This window comes from Lynx rufus, unplaced genomic scaffold (assembly GCF_022079265.1).
Source record: "Lynx rufus isolate CCGP_SWC_20201006 ecotype Redwood Valley unplaced genomic scaffold, mLynRuf1.p SCAF_21, whole genome shotgun sequence".
Taxonomy (NCBI): domain Eukaryota; kingdom Metazoa; phylum Chordata; class Mammalia; order Carnivora; family Felidae; genus Lynx; species Lynx rufus.
In genome coordinates this window covers 2,514,285-2,541,303 of record NW_025814836.1, presented here as the reverse complement: position 1 = coordinate 2,541,303, position 27,019 = coordinate 2,514,285, and the positions used below count along the sequence as shown (strand labels likewise).

Below are 27,019 nucleotides of genomic sequence, written 5' to 3'. Positions count from 1 at the left end.
CCAAGGTCCAAACACTACCACCTGCAGGTAAGGAGAACCTCTGCAGATGACTGGCCTAAAGGATAGAGTGACCAAAACACAGCAACAGAACACACGCTGCACTTACTAGAGACACTTCTTGAAGCTACAGGCCCTGAACACTATATGACTTCTTCTTCATAAAGCCATTACTCTCAGAAGCAGAAAACATAACAGCCTTTTCTAACACAGAGAAGACAGAGACTTAGACAAAATGCCAAGACAAGTGATTCATTCCAAATGAAAGAAGATAAGGTCACAGCCAGAGATATAATGAAAACATACATAAGCAATATGCTTGATGGAGATTTCAAAGCAACATCATAAAGCTTGTCACTGGGTTTGATAAAAACATGAGCGATATCAGGGAGACACTTACTTCAGAGATAAAAGAGTTAAAAAATAGTCAAAAATGAAAAATTCAATAACTGAGATTTGAAACACACTGGGTATAATGAATACAAGGATGGAAGAAACAGAGGAATGAGTAAGTGACATAGAAGATAAAATAATGGGAAATAAGGAAGCTGAACAAAAGAGAGAAAGAATTACGGATCATGAGAGTAAACAGAGAACTCAGTGACTCCATCAAACATAAAAACGTTCATATCATAGGAGTCCCAGAAGAAGAAGAGAGAGGAAAGGGGGCAGAAAATTAATCTGAGGAAATCATAGCTGAAAATTTCCCTAATTTGGGGAAGGAAACAAATATCCAGATCTAATAGGCACAGAGAACACCTATCAAAACCAACGCCAAGACATATTGTAATTAAATTTGAAAAATATAACAATAAAGAAGGGAATTCCTTGGGAATTTTCAAATTTCCCTAGCAACTACTTGACAGGTTTCTAAAAAGTTATTTAAATGTTTATTAAAGTAGCAGGAAGCCGTATAAATTTTACAGAACTAGTCATTAAGTGAAATATGTATATTAATTCATAAGGTAAATATTTTATAACTCATTTAGTCATTTGTATGTCTTTTACACTAAATGGGTTTAGAGTTGAGAAAATTTGGAAAGATGGAGAGTAGAAGGACCCTGAGCTCAACCCATCCCAGTTTTACAACTACATATCCTCTACATCCAAGTCAATAAACCAGAGAGTGATTTGAATACTGGCAGAACAAATTCCACAACTAAATATAAAGAAGAAGCTGCATCTGAAAGGTTAAGGAGGTCAGAAAGGCAAAAGGAGTCTGCCCTCAGGAAGGAGGGAGCTGTACGCACAGAGAGGGCAGAGAAATGGGCCCTTGCACCAGGGAGCTTACATGGAGAAGAATAATAATCTCCATTGGTTTAAAAACCAGAGGGGCTGAATTCTGTAATTTGGTAAAAACAGTGGGACTTGGAGCCTGGAGCTTTAAAAGTCAGCTGATTTAGTGCTGGGTGAGCTGGGGGGGGGGGGTCAGAGACAACAGCCTGCCCAGAGAAGGAACACAAAAATGACAATTTGCATAATTCTGGGACAAACAGGAGACAGATCTGTTCATACTGATTTTGGAACATATTGGGGGACTTCTTTGAAAAGGAGGGAGCTGGTAGGTGCCATTTTTAGCCCCTGCCTTCCAGCATAAGTACAGAGCCACCTGCAGGAGGCAGGTCTGCTCAGACACTTGTAGCTTCAACCCAGAGATCAGAGAAAATTGTGTTAAAGTTTCACATGCATCCTGCCCAGTTGCATCATAGAGCCCAACCACATGCCCCAGCCATTGTTGTGCTCCATGACCAGCCACCGGGTAGAAAGTTGCCACTGCATGCCATGCACAGCTGTGCACCCCAGCCACCATCCCACTCTAAGCCCAGCCCCACACAGCCATCACTCAAGCCACACCCAGCCTCATGCCCCTGGCCACCTCAGCACACAGCTCCCAGCTGCCACAGTGCTTTGGGGGAACCCAGAATAGGACTAGTGTGCCAATGCAAATTTTGGTAACAGTGCTGCCCTACTTCCAAGTTCTCCTGTGGGCATACCCCTTCACAGCCGGCCTGCCTGGGTCCCAGTAACACCACAGAGAGCAAGCACAACCCACAACATGCAGACTGTCAGTGCAGATACCTGAAAGGAAAATGACTCAGACACAATAGCAGGGCATAAGCAACACACATAGGATATTCTCCTGAAATTCCAGTTTCTGGTGAACATGGGACAGTGCACTGCAGGGCATTCCAGGAACTTTTCTTCATAAAGTCACTACTTTCAAGAGAGAGGAGGGGCGCCTGGGTGGCTCAGTCAGTTGAGCGTCCGACTTCGGCTCAGGTCATGATCTCACAGTCCGTGAGTTCGAGCCCCACGTTGGGCTCAGTGCAGACAGCTCAGAGCCTGGAGCTTGTTTCGGATTCTGTGTCTCCCTCTCTGTCTGACCCTCCCCCATTCATGCTCTGTCTCTCTCTGTCTCAAAAATAAATAAACGTTTAAAAAAAAAAAAGAGAGGACACAGCTGACTATCTTAACACATAGAAACAGACACAGAGAGGCAGACAAAATGAGGAGATGGAGAAATTGATCTAAAATGAAAGAACAGAACAAAGCCATGGCCAGAGATCTAAGTGAAAGAGATATAAGTGACATGGCTGATTTAGAATTTAAAGCAATGATCACAAGGATACTCACTGGACTTGAGAAAAGAATAGAAGACATGAATAAAACCCTTAGGACAGAGATAAGGAATAACATAGCAGAGATAAATGGAGATAAAAGGCTTAATAAATGAAATGAGAAATATGCTTGATGGCATGAAGAGCAGAATAGAAGAAGCAGAGGAACAAAGTAGTGACATAGAAGACAGAGAAATGAAAAGAAATCTGCTGAAAAGAGAAAACAAAGAATTACACAAAAATGAGAATAGACCTAGGGAACTCAGGAATTCCATCAAACATAACAGCATTCATATTATAGGAGTCCCAGAAGAATAAGAGAGAGAGAAGGGAGCAAAAGTCTTATTTGAAGAAATAATAGCTGAATACATTCCTACTCTGAAGAAGAAAGCAGATATCCAGATCCAGGAAGCACAGAAAACTCCAGCCAAAATCAAAATAAGTAGACATACACCAAGACATATTCTAATTAAATTGGCAAAATATAGTGATAAAGAAAAAATCTTAAAAGCAAAAAGACGAAAGAAGAGAGTAACTTAACAAAGGAAAACCCCAAAGGTAGGCAGAAGATTTTCAACAGACACTTTGCAAGCCAGAAGGGAATGGCATAATATATTCAAAGTGCGGAATGCGAAAAATCTGCAGCCAGGAATATTCTATCCAGCAAGATGTCATTCAGAACAGGAGAGATAAAGAGTTTCCCAGACTATTTAACCAGCCCTGTAAGTAATATTAAAAAGGACTCTTCCAGTGGAAAGGAAAAATCAAAAGTGATAGTATAAAGTTGGGAAAAACAAAAGAAGTAAAATAAACATTTCAGTAAAATATCAGTCAAGGAACTCACAGAAAAGTGAATGTAAAATATGACACCATATACCTGTAATGTGGTCAAGAACAAAAAGAAAAGAATGCGTTCAAACTTAAACAATCTTCAACTTAATATAGACTGCTATATGCAGAAAAGGTTATATACAAACCTAATGGTAACCATATATAAAAAAACACTAATTAACATGTAAATAATAAGGAGAAAGAAATATAAATATAGAACTAAACAAAATCAGCAAACCACAAAAGAGAGAAAGACAAGAAAGGATCAGAGAAAATCTTCAGAAACAACCACAAAACAGGGAATAAAATGACACTAAATACACATTTATCAATAACTGTTTTGAATTAAAAAGTACTAAGTGCTCGAATCAAAAGACAAAAATTGAAAGAATGGATTAAAAAAAGAACAAGACTCATCTATATGCTGCCTACAAGAGACTCATTTTAACCTAAAAACACCTGAAGTTTGAAAGGGAGGGATTGGACAAACAATTATCATAAAAAATTGATGTCAAAAAGCCAGAATAGCAATACTTACATCAGAAAAATACACATTACAACAAGGAGTATAACAAGAGACAAAGAAGGACACTATATAAATAATAAAGGTGACAATCCAACAAGAAGATATAATAATTGTAAATATGTATGCAACCAACATAAAGCATTCAAATACATAAAATAATAACAAACAAAAAGTAGCTAATCAATAGTAATAAAATAATTGTAGGGGACTTTAACACCACACTTACATCAATGGATAGATTATCCAAACAGAAAATCAACAAAGAGAGGCTTTGAATGACACACTGGAACAGATGGATTTAACAGATATATTCAGAACATTCCATCCTAAAGCAGCAGAATACACTTCTTTTCAAGTGCACATGGAACATTCTCCAGAATAGATCACATGTTAGGCCACAAAATAAGGGCTCAACAAATACAGAAAGATGGAATCCATGGCATGAATCTCTTCTGACCACAATATTATTAAACTAAAATCAACCATAAGAAAAAAATCTGGAAAGAACACAAATGAATGGAGGCTAAATAACATGCTACTAAACAATGAATGGGTCAACAGGAAATCAAAGAAGAAATTAAAAAGTACATGGGAACAAATGAAAATGAAAACACAATTATCCAAAACCTCTGGAACACAGCAAAAGCATTTCTAAGAGGGAAGTTTATAGCAATACAGGTCTCCCTCTAGAAACAAGAAAAATCTCAAGTTGAAAACCAAACCTTACATCCAGAGGAGCTAAAAAGAACAACAAAGAAAAACGAATTCCCGAGTTAGTAAAAGAAAGGAAATAAGGAAGATAAGACCAGAAATTAGTGAAATAGCGACTAAAAAGAAAATAGAAAAGATCGATAGAACCATAGTTTGTTCTTTAAGAAGATAAACCACATTAACAAAACTTTAGATACAAAGTCTTTAGTCACAGAGAGAGAGAGAGAGAGAGCTGAAATAAATAAAATCATAATGAAAGCAGAGAGTTTACAATATATACCACAGAAATGCAAAGAATATAAGAGACTACTATGAACAATTATACACGAACACATTGGAAACATAGAAGAAACTGTTAAATGCCAAGAAACATACAACCTTCCAAGAAGGAATCATGAAGAAATAAAATACCTGATCAGACCCATTACTAATAAGGATATTGGAACAATATCCAATTTGACTTCAAATTTTTTATTTAAAAATTCCTTAATAATAGAAGCTCAGGACCAAACAACTTCACTTAATTTCTACCAAACATTCAAAGAAGAGTTAATATCAATCGTTCTTAAATTTTTCCAAAAAATAAAAGAAGAGGGAGCACATCCAAACTTATTTTTGAGGCCAGCATTACCCAGCTATCAAAACCAGACAAAGACACAAAAAAAGGAAAATTGCTGGTCAATATCCCTGATTAATACAGTGAAAATGGTCAACAAACTATTAAAAAACCAAATTTAACAATACACTAAAAGGACCATACACTATGATCAATTGAGATTTATTCCAGGTTGCAAGAATGGTTCAAAATCTGCATGTCAATATAGATGATATACCACATTAACAAAATGAGAAATAAAACCATACATATCTCAATAGATGCAGAAATAACATTTGACAGAATTCAAAATTCATTTACGATAAAAACTCCCAACAGAGTGAGTATAAAGAGAATATTCTTCGTCATAATAAAGGTCATATGTGTCAAGTCCACAACTAACATAATACAAAACAATGAAAGGCTGAAAGCTTTTCCTCTATGATCAGGAAAAAGACACAGATGCCCACTCTTCCCAATTTTATTCAACATAGTATTGGAAGTCCTAGCCACAGCAAGTAGGGCAGAAAAATAAATAAAATGCATCCAAATTAGAAAAGAAGAAGTAAAACTGTCACTAATGGCAGATAACATAATATTATATATAGAAAACCTTGAACACTTTACAAAAAACAGTGTTAGAGTTAATAAATAAATTCAGCAGTTACAGGATACAAAATCAACCTACAGAAATCAATTGCATTTCTATACACTAATAATGAGCTATCAGAAAGAGAAATATTTTTAAATCTCATATAAAATCACATCAAAGAGTATAAAACACCTAGATATAATTTAACTAAGGAGATTAAAAACATGTACATTGAACACTATAAAACATTGATGAAGGTAATTGAAGACACGAATAAATCAAAAGACGTTCTACGCTTATGAATTGGAAGAATTAATATTGTTAAAATGTCCAACCTACCCAAAGTAATCTTGGGTATAGATTCAACGCAATCCTTATAAAAATTCCAATGGCATTTTTCGCAGAACTAAAGAAAAAAATTCTACAGTTTGTATGGGAACACAAAATACTTTGAGTATCCAAAGCAATCTTGAAAAAGAAGAACAAACCCAGAGGTATCACACACCCTTATTTCAACTACATTACAGAACTATGTATTCAAAACAGTCTGGTATTGGCATAAAAATAGACATATAGATCAATGGAACAGAATAGACAACCCAGAAATCAACCATGTGTCAATGGTCAACTAAGTTATGGCAAAGTATCCAAGAGCATGTGGGGAAAGGAGAGTTTCTTCAATAAATGGTGTTGGAAAAAAAACTGGACAGCAATATGCATAAGAATGAAATTGGAGGAGTATCTGGGTGGCTCAGTTGTTTGAATGTCCAACTCTTGATTTCATCTCAGGTCACAATCCCAGAGTTGTGGGATTAAACCCCACAACAGGCTCTGTGTTGAGTGTGGAGCCTGCTTGAAATTCTCTCTCTTTCTCTTTTCTCTCTCTTTCTCCCTCTCTCTCTCTCTCCCCACCCCTCTCCCAAACTTGTGCTCTCTCCCTCTCAAAAAAAAAAAAAAAAGGATGGAACTGGAAAACTATCTTATTTCATACCCAAAAATTAATTCAAAATGGATTAAACAATTGAATGTAAGATCTGAAACCATAAAATTCCTAGAAGAAACATAGATGTAGATAGTAAACTTCTTAACATCAGTCTTGGTTTTACTTATGAGTTTTTGGGTTTATACAAAAAAAAAAAAGGCAATAAAAGCAAAAATAAATAAGTGGAACTATATCAAATTAAAAGTGTCCATGGCAGAGGAAACCATCAACAAAATGAAAAGGCAACCTCATAAATGGGAGAAGATATTTGCAAATCATATATCCAATAAGTGGATAAATCCAAAATATGTGAAGAACACATACAACTCTATAGCAAAAAACCAAATAGTCCAATTAGAAAATAAGCAGATGATCTGAACAGACATTTTCCCAAGGAACACATACAGAAGACCAACAGGTACATTAAAAGATTCTTGACATCACTAATCACCAGAGAAATGCAAATCAAAACAATGAGATGTTACCTCACACTTATTAGAATGGCTATTACCAAAAAGAAAAGAGATAACAAGTGTTGATGAGGATATGGAAGGAATCCTGTGCACTATTGATGGGAGTGTAAGTTGGTGCAGCCACTATGGAAAAGAGTATGGAGTTCCTCAAAAAACTAAAAATAGAACTACCATATGATCCAGCAATTACACTTGTGGGTATTTATCTGAAGAAAACAAAAAGACTAACTCCAAAAGAGAGCTGCATCCGCATTGCATTACAACATTATTTACAATAGCAAAGATATGGAAATAAACTAAGTGTCCATCAGCAAATGAATGGAAAGAGAAAATGTGGTTTATATATACACAACAGAATGTGTAAAAGAATGAAATCTTGCTTTTTGCAACAGAATGGATGAAAATGGTAATGTATATTCTTTTCTTTATGATTTTCATCATAACATTTTCTTTGCTCTTGCTTACTTTATTGTAAGAACACAGCATATAATACATATATATCACACAAAATATGTGCTAAATGACTATCAGTAAGCCTTCTGGTCAACAGTAGGCTATTAGTAGTTAAGTTATACATAACTTTTTGACTGCATGGAATGGTAGCTTCCCTAACCCCCGTGTTGCTCAAGAGTCAACTGTATTACTTTTTCTATGTATAAAGGTAGCATAAATAATAAAATACTTAGGAATTAACCTAAGCAAGGATGTGAAAGACTTGTACAATGAAAACTACAAAATACAGCTGAAAGAAATTACAGAAGAGTTAAATCAATGACAAAATATTCCCTGTTCAATGATTGGAAGACCTAATATTGCTATGATGCAAATTCTACTCAAAGGGATATACAAATTTAACACAATCCTTATCAAAATCCCAGTGACATTATTTTCTACAGAAACAGAAAAACATTTTCCAAATTCACATGAATCTCAAGGACCACTGAATACCTAAAACAATCTTGAAAAAGAAGAATGAAGTTGGAGGACTCACACTGAACCACAGTAAACAAAATAGTGTGGTACAGGCATAAAGACAGACTAAAAAGCCTAGAAATAAATCCTTGCATATATGGTCAAATGACTTGCCAAAGATGCCAAGATCATTCAGTGACAGAAAAAAAAGTATTTTCCACAAATAGTGTTTAGAAAACTGTGCATTCATACGCAAAAGAATTAACTTGAACCTTTACCTAACACCATATGCGAAATGAACTCAACATACATCAAAGATGTACATGTAAGAGCTAAAACTTGAAGAAAATAACATAGAGGAAAGCTTCATGACTGAATTTGATAATTGGTTTGACAATGGTTACTTGTAATGTACACCAAAAGTACAGGCAACAGCAACAAAAAATAGACAAAGTGAACTTCATTAAAATGTAAAATTTTGTGCATCAAAAGACACTCTCAATCGAATAGAACAGCAACACACATAATGGGAGAAATATTTTCAAATCATATATCTGGTAAGAGATTAATATACAGAATATATAAAAAAAACCTCCTATAACACAAAAATGAAAAAAGAAATAATCCATTTCAAAACGGAGGAAATCTGTGTAGACATTTCTTGAAAGAAGATATAAAAAATGGCCAATAAGCACATTATCTGGTGCTCAACATCACTAATCATTAGGGAAATGCAAATCAAAATAACAGAGACTTATAAAACAAAAAACAAAAATGGAAAACAGGTGTTGTTGAGGATGTGTAGAAATTGGAACTCTTGCTCTTAGGAATGCAGAATACTGTAGCCACTATTCAAAACAGCATGCCAGTTTCTCAAAAAATTAAATATGTATTACCCTATGATCCCAAAACTGTACTTCTGGGTATACATAGAAAAGAATTGAAAGCAGAGGCTTGAATAGGTACACCAATGTTCATAGCAACATGATTCACAATAGTTAAAAGGTGGAAACAACCTACATGTCCACATACACATGAATGGATAAACAAATTTTGACATATACATACTGTGGAATGTTATTCTGCCTTAAAAAGGAATGCAGTACAAATATGTGCTATAACATGTATGAATCCTGAAAAAAAATTATGACAAGTAAAATGAGGAAGACACAAAGGAAGAATTATTACATGATTCCACTGATATTAGGTACCTAGAACAGTCAAATTCTTCAGTGACAGAAAGTAGAGCAGTAGTTAACAGGAGCTGAGGGTGGGTTATGTAGTAGTTACAGAGTTTCAGCTGGGAATGATGAAAAAGTTCTGAAGATGGATAGTGGTGTTTGTTGCACAACACAGTGAGTGAACTTAATGTCACTTAATTGTACACTTAAATAGATTTAAGTGTAAATTTTATATTATATTTTCCTGGTATTAAACAAAAGATGATTGTTAAAAGATAACTAACAATTAACCTATGTAGAACATGTGTGACAACAGCAGCAAATAGGACAGAGAAAAAATAGAAGCATTTTGTAAGATTCATAATCTATACATGAAATGATGTAATTTAAAGGTAGACTATATATTACTTTAAAGGTATCTATTTTAAACCCTAAAGCAACTTGGGGCGCCTGGGTGGCTCAGTCGGTTGGGCATCCGACTTTGGCTCAGGTCATGATTTCACGGTCCGTGAGTCCGAGCCCCGCGTCGGGCTCTGTGCTGACAGCTTGGAGCCTGGAGCCTGTTTCAGATTCTGTGTCTCCCTCTCTCTCTGCCTCTCCCCTGCTCATGCTCTGTCTCTGTCTCAAAAATAAATCAACGTTAAAAACAATTAAAAATAAATAAATAAATAAACCCTAAAGCAACTAGAACAAAACAAAATAAAATAGATACAACTACTAAGCCAGTGACAGAGAAAAGTGAAATCAGAATTAAAAATTGTAAATCTTTTTAAAAAACTCAATTGGTTCTATTTGTCAGGTTACATAATTTTTTTTAACATTTATTCATTTAAGAGAGACAGGGACACAGCACAAGCAGGGGAGGAGCAGAGAGAGGGAGACACAGAATCCGAAGCTGGCTGCAGTCTCTGAGCTGTCAACACAGAACCTCATGTGGGGCTGGAACTCACGGACCAGACTGTGAGATCATGACCTGAGCCCAAGTCGGATGTTTAACCTACCGAGCCACCCAGGTGCCCCTATATTTGCCAGGTAAGGGGGGCAGATTGAAGGGGGCAGGCTAAGTGTAAAAAGAAAAAGTTCTAAGGAGCCCATACCCACAAGTAGAGTGGGGTAGGATGAGAGGATGGGTATGTATGCTTATTATTGCTAAATCTGTTTTCTATTTTTTCTCTTTTAAGAAAAGCCAGAAATTTAAAGTAGTTATTTACTCACTCATTTGCTTATTTACTTATTCATGTGAAGCCTGGCTTTTAATTGTCTCTAATATATTTTAAAGTTTATTTATTTTCGAGAGAGAAAGAGAGAGAGAGCGCACAATCATGCACATGAGTGGGGAGAGGGGCAGAGAGAGAGAAGAGAGAGAATCCCAAACAGGCTGTGAGCTGTTAGTGCAAAGCCCAAAGCGGGGCTTGATATCATGAACCATGAGATCATGACCCGAGCTGAAATGAAGAGATGCTTAACTGAGCCACACAGGTGTTCCTCTAATTTATTTTAAAACAATGCTGGCTAATTAAAACATGGCCATAGTATACATGTAGCCTTCAGATTGCTAATATGTGAGCTCAAACTTAAATAAAGTGAAAATAAAATAAATACATGATGGGAGAGACAGGAAGATGGCGGCGTAGGAGGACGCTGGGCTCACCGCGCGTCCTGCCGATCACTTAGATTCCACCTACACCTGCCTAAATAACCCAGAAAACCACCAGAGGATTAGCAGAACGGAGTCACCGGACCCAAGTACAGACGAGAGGCCCACGGAAGAGGGTAGGAAGGGCGGCGAGGCGGTGCGCGCTCCACGGACTGGCGGGAGGGAGCCGGGGCGGAGGGGCGGCTCGCCAGCCAAGCAGAGCCCCCGAGCCCGGCTTGCAAAAGCGGAGGGGCCTGACGGACTGTGTTCCGACAGCAAGCGCGACTTAGCGTCTGGGAGGTCATAAGTTAACAGCTCTGCTCGGAAAGCAGGAAGGCTGGAGGACAAAGGGAGGGTGAGCTGCGGAGCCCCCGGACGACAGAGCTCAGTTTGGCGGGGAACAAAGGCGCTCGCCAGCGCCATCTCCCCCGCCCATCCCCCAGCCAAAATCCCAAAGGGAACCGGTTCCTGCCAGGGAACTTGCTCCCTCCTCCGTGCAAACACCCAACTCTGTGCTTCTGCGGAGCCAAACCTCCGGCAGCGGATCTGACTCCCTCCGGCTGCCACAGGGCCCCTCCTGAAGTGGATCACCTAAGGAGAAGCGAGCTAAGCCTGCCCCCCCCGCCGCCATGCACCTTGCCTTCCCACCCCAGCTAATACGCCAGATCCCCAGCATCACAAGCCTGGCAGTGTGCAAGTAGCCCAGATGGGCCACGCCACCCCACAGTGAATCCCGCCCCTAGGAGAGGGGAAGAGAAGGCACACACCAGTCTGACTGTGGCCCCAGCGGTGGGCTGGGGGCAGACATCAGGACTGACTGCGGCCCCACCCACCAACTCCAGTTATACACCACAGCACAGGGGAAGTGCCCTGCAGGCCCTCACCACACCAGGGACTATCCAAAATGACCAAGCGGAAGAATTCCCCTCAGAAGAATCTCCAGGAAATAACAACAGCTAATGAGCTGATCAAAAAGGACTTAAATAATATAACAGAAAATGAATTTAGAATAATAGTCATAAAACTAATCGCTGGGCTGGAAAACAGTATACAGGACAGCAGAGAATCTCTTGCTACAGAGATCAAGGGACTAAGGAACAGTCACGAGGAGCTGAAAAGCGCTTTAAAGGAAATGGAAAACAAAATGCAAACCACCACGGCTCGGATGGAAGAAGCAGAGGAGAGAATAGGTGAACTAGAAGATAAAGTTATGGAAAAAGAGGAAGCTGAGAAAAAGAGAGATAAAAAAATCCAGGAGTATGAGGGGAAAATTAGAGAACTAAGTGATACACTAAAAAGAAATAATATACGCATAATTGGTATCCCAGAGGAGGAAGAGAGAGGGAAAGGTGCTGAAGGGGTACTTGAAGAAATAATAGCTGAGAACTTCCCTGAACTGGGGAAGGAAAAAGGCATTGAAATCCAAGAGGCACAGAGAACTCCCTTCAGACGTAACTTGAATCGATCTTCTGCATGACATATCATAGTGAAACTGGCAAAATACAAGGATAAAGAGAAAATTCTGAAAGCAGCAAGGGGTAAACGTGCCCTCACATATAAAGGGAGACCTATAAGACTCGTGACTGATCTCTCTTTTGAAACTTGGCAGGCCAGAAAGAATTGGCACGAGATTCTCAGGGTGCTAGACAGCAAAAATATGCAGCCGAGAATCCTTTATCCAGCAAGTCTGTCATTTAGAATAGAAGGAGAGATAAAGGTCTTCCCAAACAAACAAAAACTGAAGGAATTTGTCACCACTAAACCAGCCCTACAAGAGATCCTAAGGGGGACCCTGTGAGACAAAGTACCAGAGACATCACTACAAGCATAAAACATACAGACATCACAATGACTCTAAACCCGTATCTTTCTATAATAACACTGAATGTAAATGGATTAAATGCGCCAACCAAAAGACATAGGGTATCAGAATGGATAAAAAAACAAGACCCATCTATTTGCTGTCTACAAGAGACTCATTTTAGACCTGAGGACACCTTTAGATTCAGAGTGAGGGGATGGAGAACTATTTATCATGCTACTGGAAGCCAGAAGAAAGCTGGAGTAGCCATACTTATATCAGACAAACTAGACTTTAAATTAAAGGCTGTAACAAGAGATGAAGAAGGACATTATATAATAGTTACAGGGTCTATCCATCAGGAAGAGCTAACAATTATAAATGTCTATGCGCCGAATACCGGAGCCCCCAAATATATAAAACAATTACTCATAAACATAAGCAACCTTATTGATAAGAATGTGGTAATTGCTGGGGACTTTAACACCCCACTTACAGAAATGGATAGATCATCTAGACACACGGTCAATAAAGAAACAAGGGCCCTGAATGAGACATTGGATCAGATGGACTTGACAGATATATTTAGAACTCTGCATCCCAAAGCAACAGAATATACTTTCTTCTCGAGTGCACATGGAACATTCTCCAAGATAGATCATATACTGGGTCACAAAACAGCCCTTCATAAGTTTACAAGAATTGAAATTATACCATGCATACTTTCAGACCACAATGCTATGAAGCTTGAAATCAACCACAGGAAAAAGTCTGGAAAACCTCCAAAAGCATGGAGGTTAAAGAACACCCTACTAACGAATGAGTGGGTCAACCAGGCAATTAGAGAAGAAATCAAAAAATATATGGAAACAAACGAAAATGAAAATACAACAATCCAAACGCTTTGGGACGCAGCGAAGGCAGTCCTGAGAGGAAAATACATTGCAATCCAGGCCTATCTCAAGAAACAAGAAAAATCCCAAATACAAAATCTAACAGCACACCTAAAGGAACTAGAAGCAGAACAGCAAAGGCAGCCTAAACCCAGCAGAAGAAGAGAAATAATAAAGATCAGAGCAGAAATAAACAATATAGAATCTAAAAAAACTGTAGAGCAGATCAACGAAACCAAGAGTTGGTTTTTTGAAAAAATAAACAAAATTGACAAACCTCTAGCCAGGCTTCTCAAAAAGAAAAGGGAGATGACCCAAATAGATAAAATCATGAATGAAAATGGAATGATTACAACCAATCCCTCAGAGATACAAACAATTATCAGGGAATACTATGAAAAATTATATGCCAACAAATTGGACAACCTGGAAGAAATGGACAAATTCCTGAACACCCACACTCTTCCAAAACTCAATCAGGAGGAAATAGAAAGCTTGAACAGACCCATCACCAGCGAAGAAATTGAATCGGTTATCAAAAATCTCCCAACAAATAAGAGTCCAGGACCAGATGGCTTCCCAGGGGAGTTCTACCAGACGTTTAAAGCAGAGATAATACCTATCCTTCTCAAGCTATTCCAAGAAATAGAAAGGGAAGGAAAACTTCCAGACTCATTCTATGAAGCCAGTATTACTTTGATTCCTAAACCAGACAGAGACCCAGTAAAAAAAGAGAACTACAGGCCAATATCCCTGATGAATATGGATGCAAAAATTCTCAATAAGATACTAGCAAATCGAATTCAACAGCACATAAAAAGAATTATTCACCATGATCAAGTGGGATTCATTCCTGGGATGCAGGGCTGGTTCAACATTCGCAAATCAATCAACGTGATACATCACATTAACAAAAAAAAAGAGAAGAACCATATGATCCTGTCAATCGATGCAGAAAAGGCCTTTGACAAAATCCAGCACCCTTTCTTAATAAAAACCCTTGAGAAAGTCGGGATAGAAGGAACATACTTAAAGATCATAAAAGCCATTTATGAAAAGCCCACAGCTCACATCATCCTCAACGGGGAAAAACTGAGAGCTTTTTCCCTGAGATCAGGAACACGACAGGGATGCCCACTCTCACCGTTGTTGTTTAACATAGTGCTGGAAGTTCTAGCATCAGCAATCAGACAACAAAAGGAAATCAAAGGCATCAAAATTGGCAAAGATGAAGTCAAGCTTTCGCTTTTTGCAGATGACATGATATTATACATGGAAAATCCGATAGACTCCACCAAAAGTCTGCTAGAACTGATACATGAATTCAGCAAAGTTGCAGGATACAAAATCAATGTACAGAAATCAGTTGCATTCTTATACACTAACAATGAAGCAACAGAAAGACAAATAAAGAAACTGATCCCATTCACAATTGCACCAAGAAGCATAAAATACCTAGGAATAAATCTAACCAAAGATGTAAAGGATCTGTATGCTGAAAACTACAGAAAGCTTATGAAGGTAATTGAAGAAGATTTAAAGAAATGGAAAGACATTCCCTGCTCATGGATTGGAAGAATAAATATTGGCAAAATGTCAATACTACCCAAAGCTGTCTACACATTCAATGCAATCCCAATCAAAATTGCACCAGCATTCTTCTCGAAACTAGAACAAGCAATCCTAAAATTCATATGGAACCACAAAAGGCCCCGAATAGCCAAAGGAATTTTGAAGAAGAAGACCAAAGCAGGAGGCATCACAATCCCAGACTTTAGCCTCTACTACAAAGCTGTCATCATCAAGACAGCATGGTATTGGCACAAAAGCAGACACACAGACCAATGGAATAGAATAGAAACCCCAGAACTAGACCCACAAACGTATGGCCAACTCATCTTTGACAAAGCAGGAAAGAACATCCAATGGAAAAAAGACAGCCTCTTTAACAAATGGTGCTGGGAGAACTGGACAGCAACATGCAGAAGGTTGAAACTAGACCACTTTCTCACACCATTTACAAAAATAAACTCAAAATGGATAAAGGACCTAAATGTGAGACAGGAAACCATCAGAACCTTAGAGGAGAAAGCAGGAAAAGACCTCTCTGACCTCAGCCGTAGCAATCTCTTACTCGACACATCCCCAAAGGCAAGGGAATTAAAAGCAAAAGTAAACTACTGGGACCTTATGAAGATAAAAAGCTTCTGCACAGCAAAGGAAACAACCAACAAAACTAAAAGGCAACCAACGGAATGGGAAAAGATATTTGCAAATGACATATCGGACAAAGGGCTAGTATCCAAAATCTATAAAGAGCTCACCAAACTCCACACCGGAAAAACAAATAACCCAGTGAAGAAATGGGCAGAAAACATGAATAGACACTTCTCTAAAGAAGACATCCAGATGGCCAATAGGCACATGAAAAGATGTTCAGCGTCGCTCCTTATCAGGGAAATACAAATCAAAACCACACTCAGGTATCACCTCACGCCAGTCAGAGTGGCCAAAATGAACAAATCAGGAGACTATAGATGCTGGAGAGGATGTGGAGAAACGGGAACCCTCTTGCACTGTTGGTGGGAATGCAAATTGGTGCAGCCGCTCTGGAAAGCAGTGTGGAGGTTCCTCAGAAAATTAAAAATAGACCTACCCTATGACCCAGCAATAGCACTGCTAGGAATTTATCCAAGGGATACAGGAGTACTGATGCATAGGGGCACTTGTACCCCAATGTTCATAGCAGCACTCTCAACAATAGCCAAATTATGGAAAGAGCCTAAATGTCCATCAACTGATGAATGGATAAAGAAATTGTGGTATATATACACAATGGAATACTATGTGGCAATGAGAAAAAATGAAATATGGCCTTTTGTAGCAACGTGGATGGAACTGGAGAGTGTAATGCTAAGTGAAATAAGCCATACAGAGAAAGACAGATACCATATGGTTTCACTCTTATGTGGATCCTGAGAAACTTAACAGGAACCCATGGGGGAGGGGAAGGGAAAAAAAAAAAAAAGAGGTTAGAGTGGGAGAGAGCCAAAGCATAAGAGACTGTTAAAAACTGAGAACAAACTGAGGGTTGATGGGGGGTGGGAGGGAGGGGCGGGTGGGTGATGGGTATTGAGGAGGGCACCTTTTGGGATGAGCACTGGGTGTTTTATGGAAACCAATTTGTCAATAAATCTCATATATATAAAAAAAATAAAAATAAAAAAAATAAATAAATAAATACATGATGGATTGAAAACACAGAATATGCTTTCTGTGAATGGAGCATTTATTACTTACAGCATCCTGTACCTTCTACCCTTCTTCCTACTCTTTCTTTTGCTTTTTCTGATATTTTCTGTCAAAATTCTTTTTCTGAGTCCAAATCAGTTGTCATCTTTTCCTAGGAATTTTCCTTCTTCTAGTCAGACTTGACCTTTCTGTTTCCTTAACAGTGAAAACTCTCTTGGGGTGCCTGGGTGGCTCAGTCGGTTAAGCATCCAACTTCAGCTAAGGTCAGGATCTCCCAGTTTGTGAGTTTGAGCCCCGCGTTGGACTCTGTGCTGACAGCTTGAAGCCTGGAGCCCGCTTCAGATTTTGTGTCCCCATCCCTCTCTCTGCCCCTCTCCTACTCATGTTCTGTCTCTCAGAAATAAATAAACATTAAAAAAAAAAAGACTCTCTTGTTTCTATTTGGGCAAAGCACTTAAAATTCTGCTTTGAATACCTGAGAATCAATGAGTTTATCATTCCATTAATGAAGTATTTATTAAATTCCCACTGTGGGCTGGCACTATGATATTCTTACCTGTTTCTGGCCTGGATTTGTCTCCTCCCAACACTTTTTTTTTCCCCCTATACAATTCCCAGGGTGAATCTCTTCTACAATCATGTCCTTCCTCGGACCAACAAAACTATTCAGTAGCTTTTTCTTGTTGGCAGGAGGAAGTTAACTCCTTAGCTCCACATTTCCTGTCTTCTTTAACCTGGCCTCTGTGTATCTGCCTCATCTTACCTCTTGCTTTCTTTACCCTCATTTTTAATAAATACAAAATTACATGCAGTTCCACAAAAATGCTTTATGTTGTTAAATGGGCTCTTGGCTTATGACATCCTCTACTCAACTTCTTGTCAAGCTCTGTTTCCTCATGGTGACATTGCTTCCCATGTTTTAGCCATCTCTGCAACACCTACTCACACAGAGCCTTCCTTCCCTGTCTCTGTTTTGGATGGCATACAGTGGATGTTATTGGGGCAAATGCTCCACCCATTGCCTAGCATCCCCAAGTTCGGCTATTTTAGGCTCTCACACTGGAAACTAAATTAAAAGTGAGACTGGTTAACCCTGAGGTTATGTGGAACTGGGGTGCCCTCTACTGCTTTGCAGAAGTGTAACTATTTTCCTTTATGTCATTCAATAAAAGGGCAAATATTAATGGAATAAATGGGAATTCAGTTGATAGATCATTATTCCTCAGGGCAAACACTGAATTGTATATTAAAATAAACATTTTAGTTTATTTTAGAGACTGCGTTATCATTTTATCACAGGGAGACAGAAAGTATCTAAGCCCCATGCTTGAATACAATTTTAAAGTTTAGATTTTACTTAACAATGTCCATATATTCAATAATATGTACTGAAATTAAAACTGATAAAAAAACTTACCCAAAAATATGGAAATTTTTAAAATAATTCATCAAAAGAACATAAATTCACTTATAGTTATATTTCATTATTTGTCCGTGACACCTTGATAAGGTATTATTGTGAAGAATTAATGTCTGTAACTCTCACTAATCCAAAAGTAATTCCTGGCATATCCACAAATTTTTTTTTGCATAAATTTCTGAATGGCTTTGTTTCATAATCTGTAAACTTTTGGATTCACTAGTTTTTTGAACTCTTTCATTTACCCTACACTGTTTAATCCTGAGAGAAGAGCAGCTATCACAGGTATCTCCGAACCTAGAATCCTAACACCTAATAGGTGAGAATTACATTAAGTTGATTCTGATTGTTTTTAATTTAATGATTTTGACCATCAACAAACTGATCAGTGTTCTCTTTTGAAAAATTAGAAAATGAAGAAATGTATGTGTTCAAGTTAACCAGTTTAGAACCAGAATTTCAAATAAGCCTTTTATGTAATTTGTATTTCATGTAGAACCACTAGAATCAGAATGATTTAATACTGTGGCTAGGGGCGCCTGGGTGGCGCAGTCGGTTAAGCGTCCGACTTCAGCCAGGTCACGATCTCGCGGTCCGTGAGTTCGAGCCCCGCGTCAGGCTCTGGGCTGATGGCTCAGAGCCTGGAGCCTGTTTCCGATTCTGTGTCTCCCTCTCTCTCTGCCCCTCCCCGTTCATGCTCTGTCTCTCTCTGTCCCAAAAATAAATAAACGTTGAAAAAAAAAAAAAAGAGTCTTTATAAAAAAAAAAATACTGTGGCTAAATGTATGTTCAGAATAACACCTCTTGTGTATTTGCAACATTCATACCTTTTTATGTCCTATTCAGAAATATATTTACAGTTACTTATTTTTGGAGAATCTTGGAATTTTTGAAATGTGTAAAAGTACCAGCAGGTAGCTTAGATTTGGAATACAGAGTATTAGGCATAACTGAAAAATACAGTGACTTCACACACTGAAAGGTTAAAGATCCTTTCTGAAGCAGAGTTAGAAATTTGCCTTTTCTCACAATTATTCTGTTAAGTGACTATAAACAATGCAGTGTCACAAAAGATACAGGATAATAGTATAAATCTCATCGTGTTCTTGGTGGTTTAACTTTAAATCTTGAACATTTTCTCCTGGAGGCTTTCATAGTCAAGAGGCATCCACCTCCTGGGTAAACAAGATGCTGCAATCTTAAATTTAAGGAAGGTGCTTGCTTTTGCATCCATCTTGTTTTGTCGCTTGAAGGGGACCTTATTTCCTTCCAGTTGTCATTAGTGCCACCTCTTTGCTCTGCACCACTGAGACAGAGACAGACATACTCCTACAAACCCCAGTGTTGAAGTCCTTGTGTGCATGGGTGCAGTGCACCCATGTCTGGGTCCTAGGAGCGCTCCTTGGCGAGTTGCCTCCACTCAACCCCAGGCCTTATTCTCAGGTCTTCAGACCCACAGCCCCTTGTCATTGACAAGCGGCTTCTTGTCAAGAAATAACACTTCAGGAAAAAACAAACAAACAAACAAACAAACAAACAAACAAAAGTCAAATGTATACTGCAAGTAGGTAAGGGTTTAATTCTAATTTAATCCAGTTTTGCTCTGGCTTTCCCTCCTGTAGCAATGAATTGCAGATAAAATTATTTTTTAAAAAGCCTCATAAACGGGTTTATTTCTAAAGAGAATAGGAGATGAGGACATGGAGGAGTGTGTTGAAGACTGAGTAAGGACACCAGGTTGGGGAGATGCTCAGCGTTGGACTTAAAAAGAATAACTCCCAGCACTGGCCCTGGCTACAGCCTTGCTGACACTCCCTTCCCAGTTCTTCTGTAAAAATGGGAAACCAGTGGTTATTACACAAGGCACCCAGTATGTTCCTGAAAGCCATCAAGAAACTTCAGAAGTATGGCCTATCCCAAACCAGGCCAAGCCTCTGGCGCTGAACCCTTCCCCCTCTGTTGAGCCGGCCCGAGGGCGCATTTGGTGAGAGTCTGGCGGCCTCTACCGGAGCGCCTCTGCAGAGGAACGTTCTTCAATCCCAGAGACGACATGTGGCGCTCAGGAGAGGTGAGAGCGAGCGCGAGAGTGCACTGGGGGCGCGGGGGGATCTGCAACGGGGCAGCGCGCGGCCTCGGGCGCGGCGCAGAGCGGGGCCGCAGGGCGGCGGCGGGAGCGCGGGGCGGCTGATCCGCTCGGCCCAGGAGAACTGGGCAAGTTCGCGCTGGCAGCATGGGGCGGTGACGCCGCACCGGCCTTCCGCGCCTGCCAGCCGGGGGAGAGGAGGAGGAGGAGGAGGAGGCGGAGGAGGAGGAGGAGGAGGCGGCGGAGGCGACGGCGGCGGCACCCTCGCCGACGGCTTGCCTCCCCGGCAGTGGGGTAAGAAGATGCGGTCGAGGGTGAGAGGAAGGGCGGCCCCGGCCGGGCACGCATCCCTCTCCTCCGGGCTCCCGAGCCTCGAACTGCAAGGCTGGAGATGGGAGGTGGAGAGCAGGCGGGGCGCCTGGGGCAGCCTGGAGCGCAAACTTTCCCCCGGCGACTGCGGGGGCAAGGCAGAGCGGGAGGGCAGGGGCGGCCTGAGCTGTGCGGCTCTGCCGGACGGGGCACCAGGGCGCAGCTACCGCGGGCCCGCCGGTAGGACTTGGGGTGTGGGGACACCCGCCGCCGTCCCTGGAGCCGGAGGGGCGAAATTGCCCACCTGGAGGGCCCCGCCAGCCTCGGGGCTCTGAGGCGCGTGGTGTCCTGGAGCTGCTGGCGGGGTGGGCGCGGACTCCGCGGGGGTGTAGCGGGTGGGTCGCGCGGGCTTCTTGAGGCCGGGGGTCTCAGAGCCGCCGCTGCAGCACGCGTTTCTCGCTGAGGAGGCTCAGACCTGAGGCTGGAGCAGGGGAGAGTACGAGGGCCAGCAAAGAGCCGGGAAGGGTCGGCGAGACTGAGGCGCGGGGCGCGCTGCTGCGGACAGGGCGGGAGGCCGACCCTGCCCGGCCGCCGGCGCCGGGGTGGCCAGGCTGCGGCTCCGCAATGCTGCCCCTGAGCCCACCTGCGCCCGCAAGATCCCGCCGCGGTCAGGGGACCGTGGGAGCGGAGCCTCTCTTTGGGGGTCCTGGATCAGGGCTGAGGGCAGTAGGAGGCGCCGCCCGGGCTTCCCGCATGCAGCGCGGAGTGCTCGCCGCCCCGACTCCGGTCCGGGTCTGGCGACAAGCCTCAGGACACGCGCCCAGGAGACCACCGCATGGCACCCTGCCCTTCTTGACACGAGGGCCTTCGCTTCTGAGGTGGAAGTACCTGTTGTATGTTTCCCAGTTCCGGAGTTTGCCTGGGGTCTCCTTGGGAAAATGTTCCTTGTGAACACGCGGTGTTCCTCTATCATGTGCACCTATTTGCGTTATGCGCATATTGAGAAATATGTTCTTTCGCTAAGGTTAGTTGCAGAGCCCAGGGACTGTGCCTGCCTGGACTTCAAATGCATTAATTAGGGCCCGGCACAGAGCTGAGAGACTTCCCCAAATGGAGGGATTATTAACTTATTTAGTTATGGGGACAGAATGCTGAGAATGTGGCAACCCTCTTTTGAAAGCAGTTCTTATATTATCGTGATCCTATAGAAGCTTTGTTTCTTAAATGTGCCTTTTTTCCCCTCTTTCCACATACTTTCTCTCAGCACATTGCAGAACAAGGAGTAGCTTGCTGGCTTTGAACGCGTGGCAAATATTCAGAAAGGTAAAATGATTCCACTTGTGGATTTGACAAATGCAAAATAAGTTGATCAGATAACTTCAGATATTTGTTCTAATAATAGTACTAATCGGTCATTTGATAAAAAGCTGAAAAGTAAAACAAAGTAAAACGTGGAAAAATAAATTAGGAGAATGAGTCTGCACTCTGAGTAAAAGTAGAAAGAAATTAAGACATATTGTAACTCCTTTCCATGTCCCAACTTACTGCCCAGTGGACATAGGTCACAACCTGCTGTGGAGCCATGCTGGGGAAGGACAGCCAGGTTCCTTTCTTTGTAAATTGTGCATACTAGCAGTAGGATATGATTTCAGGAATGGACACAAAAAAATTCACATTATATGCTTTTCACTGTTGTGTACCTTTCAGCTTCAAGATCAAGTTGAAGAAAGGAACCGTTATTCCAAATTCATCTGCTTCAACTATTATTCTCATTGGGAATGGACAATGGAATGTTTTCTAGCTTTATCATGATCAAAAACCTCCTTCTCTTTTGTATTTCCATGAACTTAGCCAGTCACTTTGGGTGAGTTACCATCTATCTTTTATTTTATGGTTTTCAGTGCACAAGTGCCTTTAAGACACTTTGCTGAGTAGTACATCAACAAACCCTCACTTGCCATCTTTGCAGTCCCCTGCCCTTCAGTTTATTGTAAATAAATAGAGTCCTTGTCCTATACCACACTGTCATTTTGAGCAAGGCTGTGCCACGTTTGGGGTCTCTGAAGTGAGTCAGAGAAAAGAGGCAGATTATGTTTTCAGAAATGGAGGCAGAGGTGGTTTCAGAATCAGCTGTGTTTTCTTCTACTTAGGTTAAAACAAGATTCATAAACTCGCAGGCATAAAGGAGTTACTGCTTGTTGGACAAGACAATGTTCAATGTTTTGATTGCCCTCCTTCGTTCCATTATGCAAAGGGATTGCCTTTAAAGGCAAGCCCACGCTATGTGGAATTGACAGGACTTGGCAGCGGTTCTGGCCTGATCCAAAGGCTTTGAACTGTAGCCACCTGAATGCAAGTGGAGACACTAGAAACTACGCGTGTCTGAACGTCTGCAAGACACACCTGGGCATAGGGCATTATCGATTCCTTTAAGCTCTTTCATTTCAGCCTTAGTATCAGGGTACGCATTCTATGATTTTTTTTTCCATCAAACTAGCGATAACAAACATTCCAGGTAAATGTTTGTATAGGTGCTGATATTCCTCCACAGTTTTCTCCTCCCCAAAACCGTTCCAGCTAATCAAAAGGATTGTAACTTGAAGTTGATGGGCCATAATTAATAAATTAAATTTAATGAAAAAAGTTGCCAAGCACTTGTTCTGTAAAAATCAGCTCCAAAAATTCCACAGTGTATTCTGCACTGATGTAAATCAGAGAAGGATCTTAAGCACACAGTGGCTCTGCTACCCAGAGGCCCCTCTGGGCCACACCTCTCTGGCCATTAAGGAAGACCCTCTTAAGGTACATGACATTCTCTGTCCTCTGGACATTTTCTTCTCTTCTGACATTTCCATGTCTCTACCGAGGAGTGAGGTTTGTGACCATCCCCACATGGGGACCGGTACCCAGGTCAGTGAGGGGCATGCCTGTCCCTCAGCACGGGACATACCTATGTTGCAGCCCTTTCAGCCTTTCAGAGTATTCCCTTGGAACAGAGCATTCATTGTTATTCTTGCCTTGCTGCTCCTCTTGAGTGGACACCTCGCCTGCCCTGCCTTCAGTTTCCTTATCTGTTCAATGAAAATTTTCCTTTCCAAAGTCTCTTCCATCTGTTAAGTCCTATAAAGTATGTTGTTCCAGGTGTTCCCCTGAATGAAAGCTGCGTAAGTAAAATCATAACACAGTGCTTACATTTCCAAGTTAATACATTAGGTAGTATGTTTACTGACATACTGCATATATTTAGCAATATTTAAGAGGTAAGGAATATGCTAGGATTGGAAACATGTTTTCTTTTTAAGATTTTGGTTGAATGTATTATCGTGCTTTGCATACTCATGAAGTTTCTACACTTCCTGGTGGATGCAAGCCTGAAATATGAAGTAATGTGCATATGGAGGCTAACCATTAGACACAGCTATACTTTATTTCTTACTTAATTTGGTGGTTTTCTGAAGTTAACTTCAAAATAGAGAGATAATTGTTAGTTTCTGGAAGCTAACATTGAACAAGTGGTATAAGACCCTTCAACTTCCCTAGAGAATTAGCTGCTGGAGGAGTTTTGAATTTTTAAGACATATGCTCAATAGTCCATCCTAAAACAATGCCTGCTAACTGCAAAAAATACATGAGACACAGAATATCAATTAAAAAAATCCTTAATTCCCCCACACAGAAATTACCATCCTTTATATTTTGGTGTCTTCTTCCCCTTATTTCTATGGATATTTTTATATAGTTGGGATCATACCGCACCTTCAGTTTTGTACTGTGCTTTTTTTTTTATGTCGTTTTGTTATTACAGACTCTTTAATATTTATGATTTAAAAAAGGATGAGTATTATTACAGTGCATGAATGCTTCATCATCTAGTATTTTCCTAATTTGGGATGTTTATATTCTTTCCGATAATGCTGTTATAAATTGTCCTATAGTGAACATACTTGTGTATAACTATTTTAAGTATTTGAAACTATTTCTATTAGAAGATATTCCTGTAAGTGGAATTTTGTGTCAGGTTTCCAGACTGCTTCTAACTTGTGATCCTGTGGGTTTAGTTGCATTTAGTGAAGTAGGGTGTCTAGCAAAATAGTAAGGGGGGTTTCAAAAATCTGGCTAGCAAGGTGTGGCTTTCAACAACCAGCCACAAAAGACATTTTAACATCTGGGAGCACAAGTTTCTATTGATTTCCTTTATTATACGAGGCTCCTCTCACTTGCTTATTACTTTAAATGTACTTAAGAATGATTTCGTTAATTGCAAAAAAAAAAAAAAGTTTCTTAACACTCATTTGACTTAAAATCTTGACAAAACAATAGCTATCACAATATGGAGCACCTATTGCTATGTTATCTGTTTTAGGTAAATCCTAGGAGGAACCTTATAAGCTAAGCATCATTAGCCCAGTCTTATAGTTAGAGAAGGGAAAGTCGGGGAGCGGGGCTAACCCAGGCAGTAACTGCTAGGATTTGTTACTTAGCACTCCTCAGTGATTTAACCCTAGTGGTCCTTTGCCAAACAGAGCTTGCTAGTAGGTCTGAGTCAAACAAATCTATAAAGAAAGGGAATGTAATTCTGAAAGCTTTTCTATGCATTGGGGTAGAGAGTGTTTTTTGTTTTGAGATTAGGGGCGAAAAAGAGTAGTGGTAAGTTCTGTCTTTCCTCCCTAAAGAGTTTGTGTGATTGGGTTCCAAATAGAGATGAAAGAAGAAGCATGCAAGGTCCTAACTTGAACATTTTAGGACAAGAGAAATACTGACTCCTGCAAATACATAAAAGAAACCAGACAACTGGTGGAGGGTAAAGAGGGTTACACAAGACTGGTCAGTGAGCCAAAGGAAAGAGGCAAGTGTGAGCTTTTGTGCATATACAAGGTTATACTCAGTGTTTGTGACAAGTATGTGGATTTGGCAATCAGAAAATTTATAAATCTGATAAGTAAAATATATTTGGTAATTATATGATAATTAACGTGAAATTGCTTTTAAAGTATATGAGTATTGTTTCTTTTGCTTCTCTTGATTTGATTAGAGTCACCAGCAGCTCATTTTCAATAGCCTTTATAATTCTTTTATTAGTTTTAAGTTACATAACAGAGCATGAGTCAAACATATAATGGGACAGAGGCCTTATTTAACTGTCAGCCTTATGCTATGTCACATTTGGAGACTGAATCATTATAATTATTTTAATAAGACCAGTAATCAGAAGTACAGGGTATAGAAAAACTAGCACAGAAACAATATTTGAATCAATATAATATCAAAGTGCATAATATTAAATTTAAACTGGAATTAATTTATCATCATTTGAAAAATCACTTTATCGGAATCAATTGACAAATGATAATTATAAGATAAAATTGAGTATTATCAACTTAATAATAGTAAAATCTGTTTCCATTCATTTATTTGTATTAAATATATTTTAGAGGTTTATCTATTGGAAAAGAAAAAGTGCATTAGAATTTTATTACATGGGAGCTACCATTCCAATGTACTTTGGTAAACAGTGTTTTATAATTAGCAATTAAAAGCAGACTCTTGTAGAAGTAACTTATGAAAATGAATAGATAAAGTTATTCTTTATCTGACTACATGCATGTGCTAACCTGTACCTTTGGTTTCATGAAGAGAGCTTTTTCATACACATTCTCAAGGATGGTTCTTTTCTTTTAGCTTGAGCAGAAAGTGCAATCTCTGAATCATTCAGCTACTCACAATGTCTTTTTAAATGGCAAGTTCTCTCTTTTGAATCCCCAGATGGCAAGTTCTTCCTGTACTGTGGCTGCAGGTTCATGAGGTCCAGGACAAATGGTCACTGTAATAATTATCAAAAAGCACACAGAAGCACCGCCTAAGCAGTTAGGACACTGACAGGTGATGGGACATCTTAAGTGCAGGGTGCAGAGAAGGCCAGAGATCAGAAAGGTAGATCTTGCATATAGCAAAAATTTGGTGATTAAGGTGATTAAGGTCTTAAGGTGATTAAGACCTTGCTACAGAGTAATGCCCAACATTTTTTAAGGTACCAAAAGAAAATACTTCCAATTACATGCTCTATAGAGGAAACTTTTAGCATGTTCCTCATGCCAACAGGCAGTGAGCTTAGCAAAGCTTAGGAGGACAGTCGGCCAACACCAACCTAGCCGACCCGGTCTGGCGATCAGCTCCAAGATGAGTCACTGGCTTGGTTCAAGGGGAGAA

At 40.0% G+C, this 27,019-nt stretch overlaps 2 protein-coding genes across 3 annotated transcripts in view; one reads left to right on the top strand and one right to left on the bottom strand.

The window, feature by feature from the left end:
- The window catches only part of GABRB3 (gamma-aminobutyric acid type A receptor subunit beta3), a 481,670-nt gene that overhangs the window by 385,441 nt on the left and 69,210 nt on the right, over positions 1 to 27,019 (bottom strand). The window lies entirely within an intron of this gene.
- The window catches only part of GABRA5 (gamma-aminobutyric acid type A receptor subunit alpha5), an 81,506-nt gene continuing 77,077 nt past the window's right edge, over positions 22,591 to 27,019 (top strand). For both annotated transcript variants that reach the window (XM_047086683.1, XM_047086682.1), the window contains exon 1: positions 22,591 to 22,676. In XM_047086683.1, the coding sequence (XP_046942639.1) occupies positions 22,591 to 22,676 (86 nt within the window). The remainder of the gene's footprint in view (positions 22,677 to 27,019) is intronic.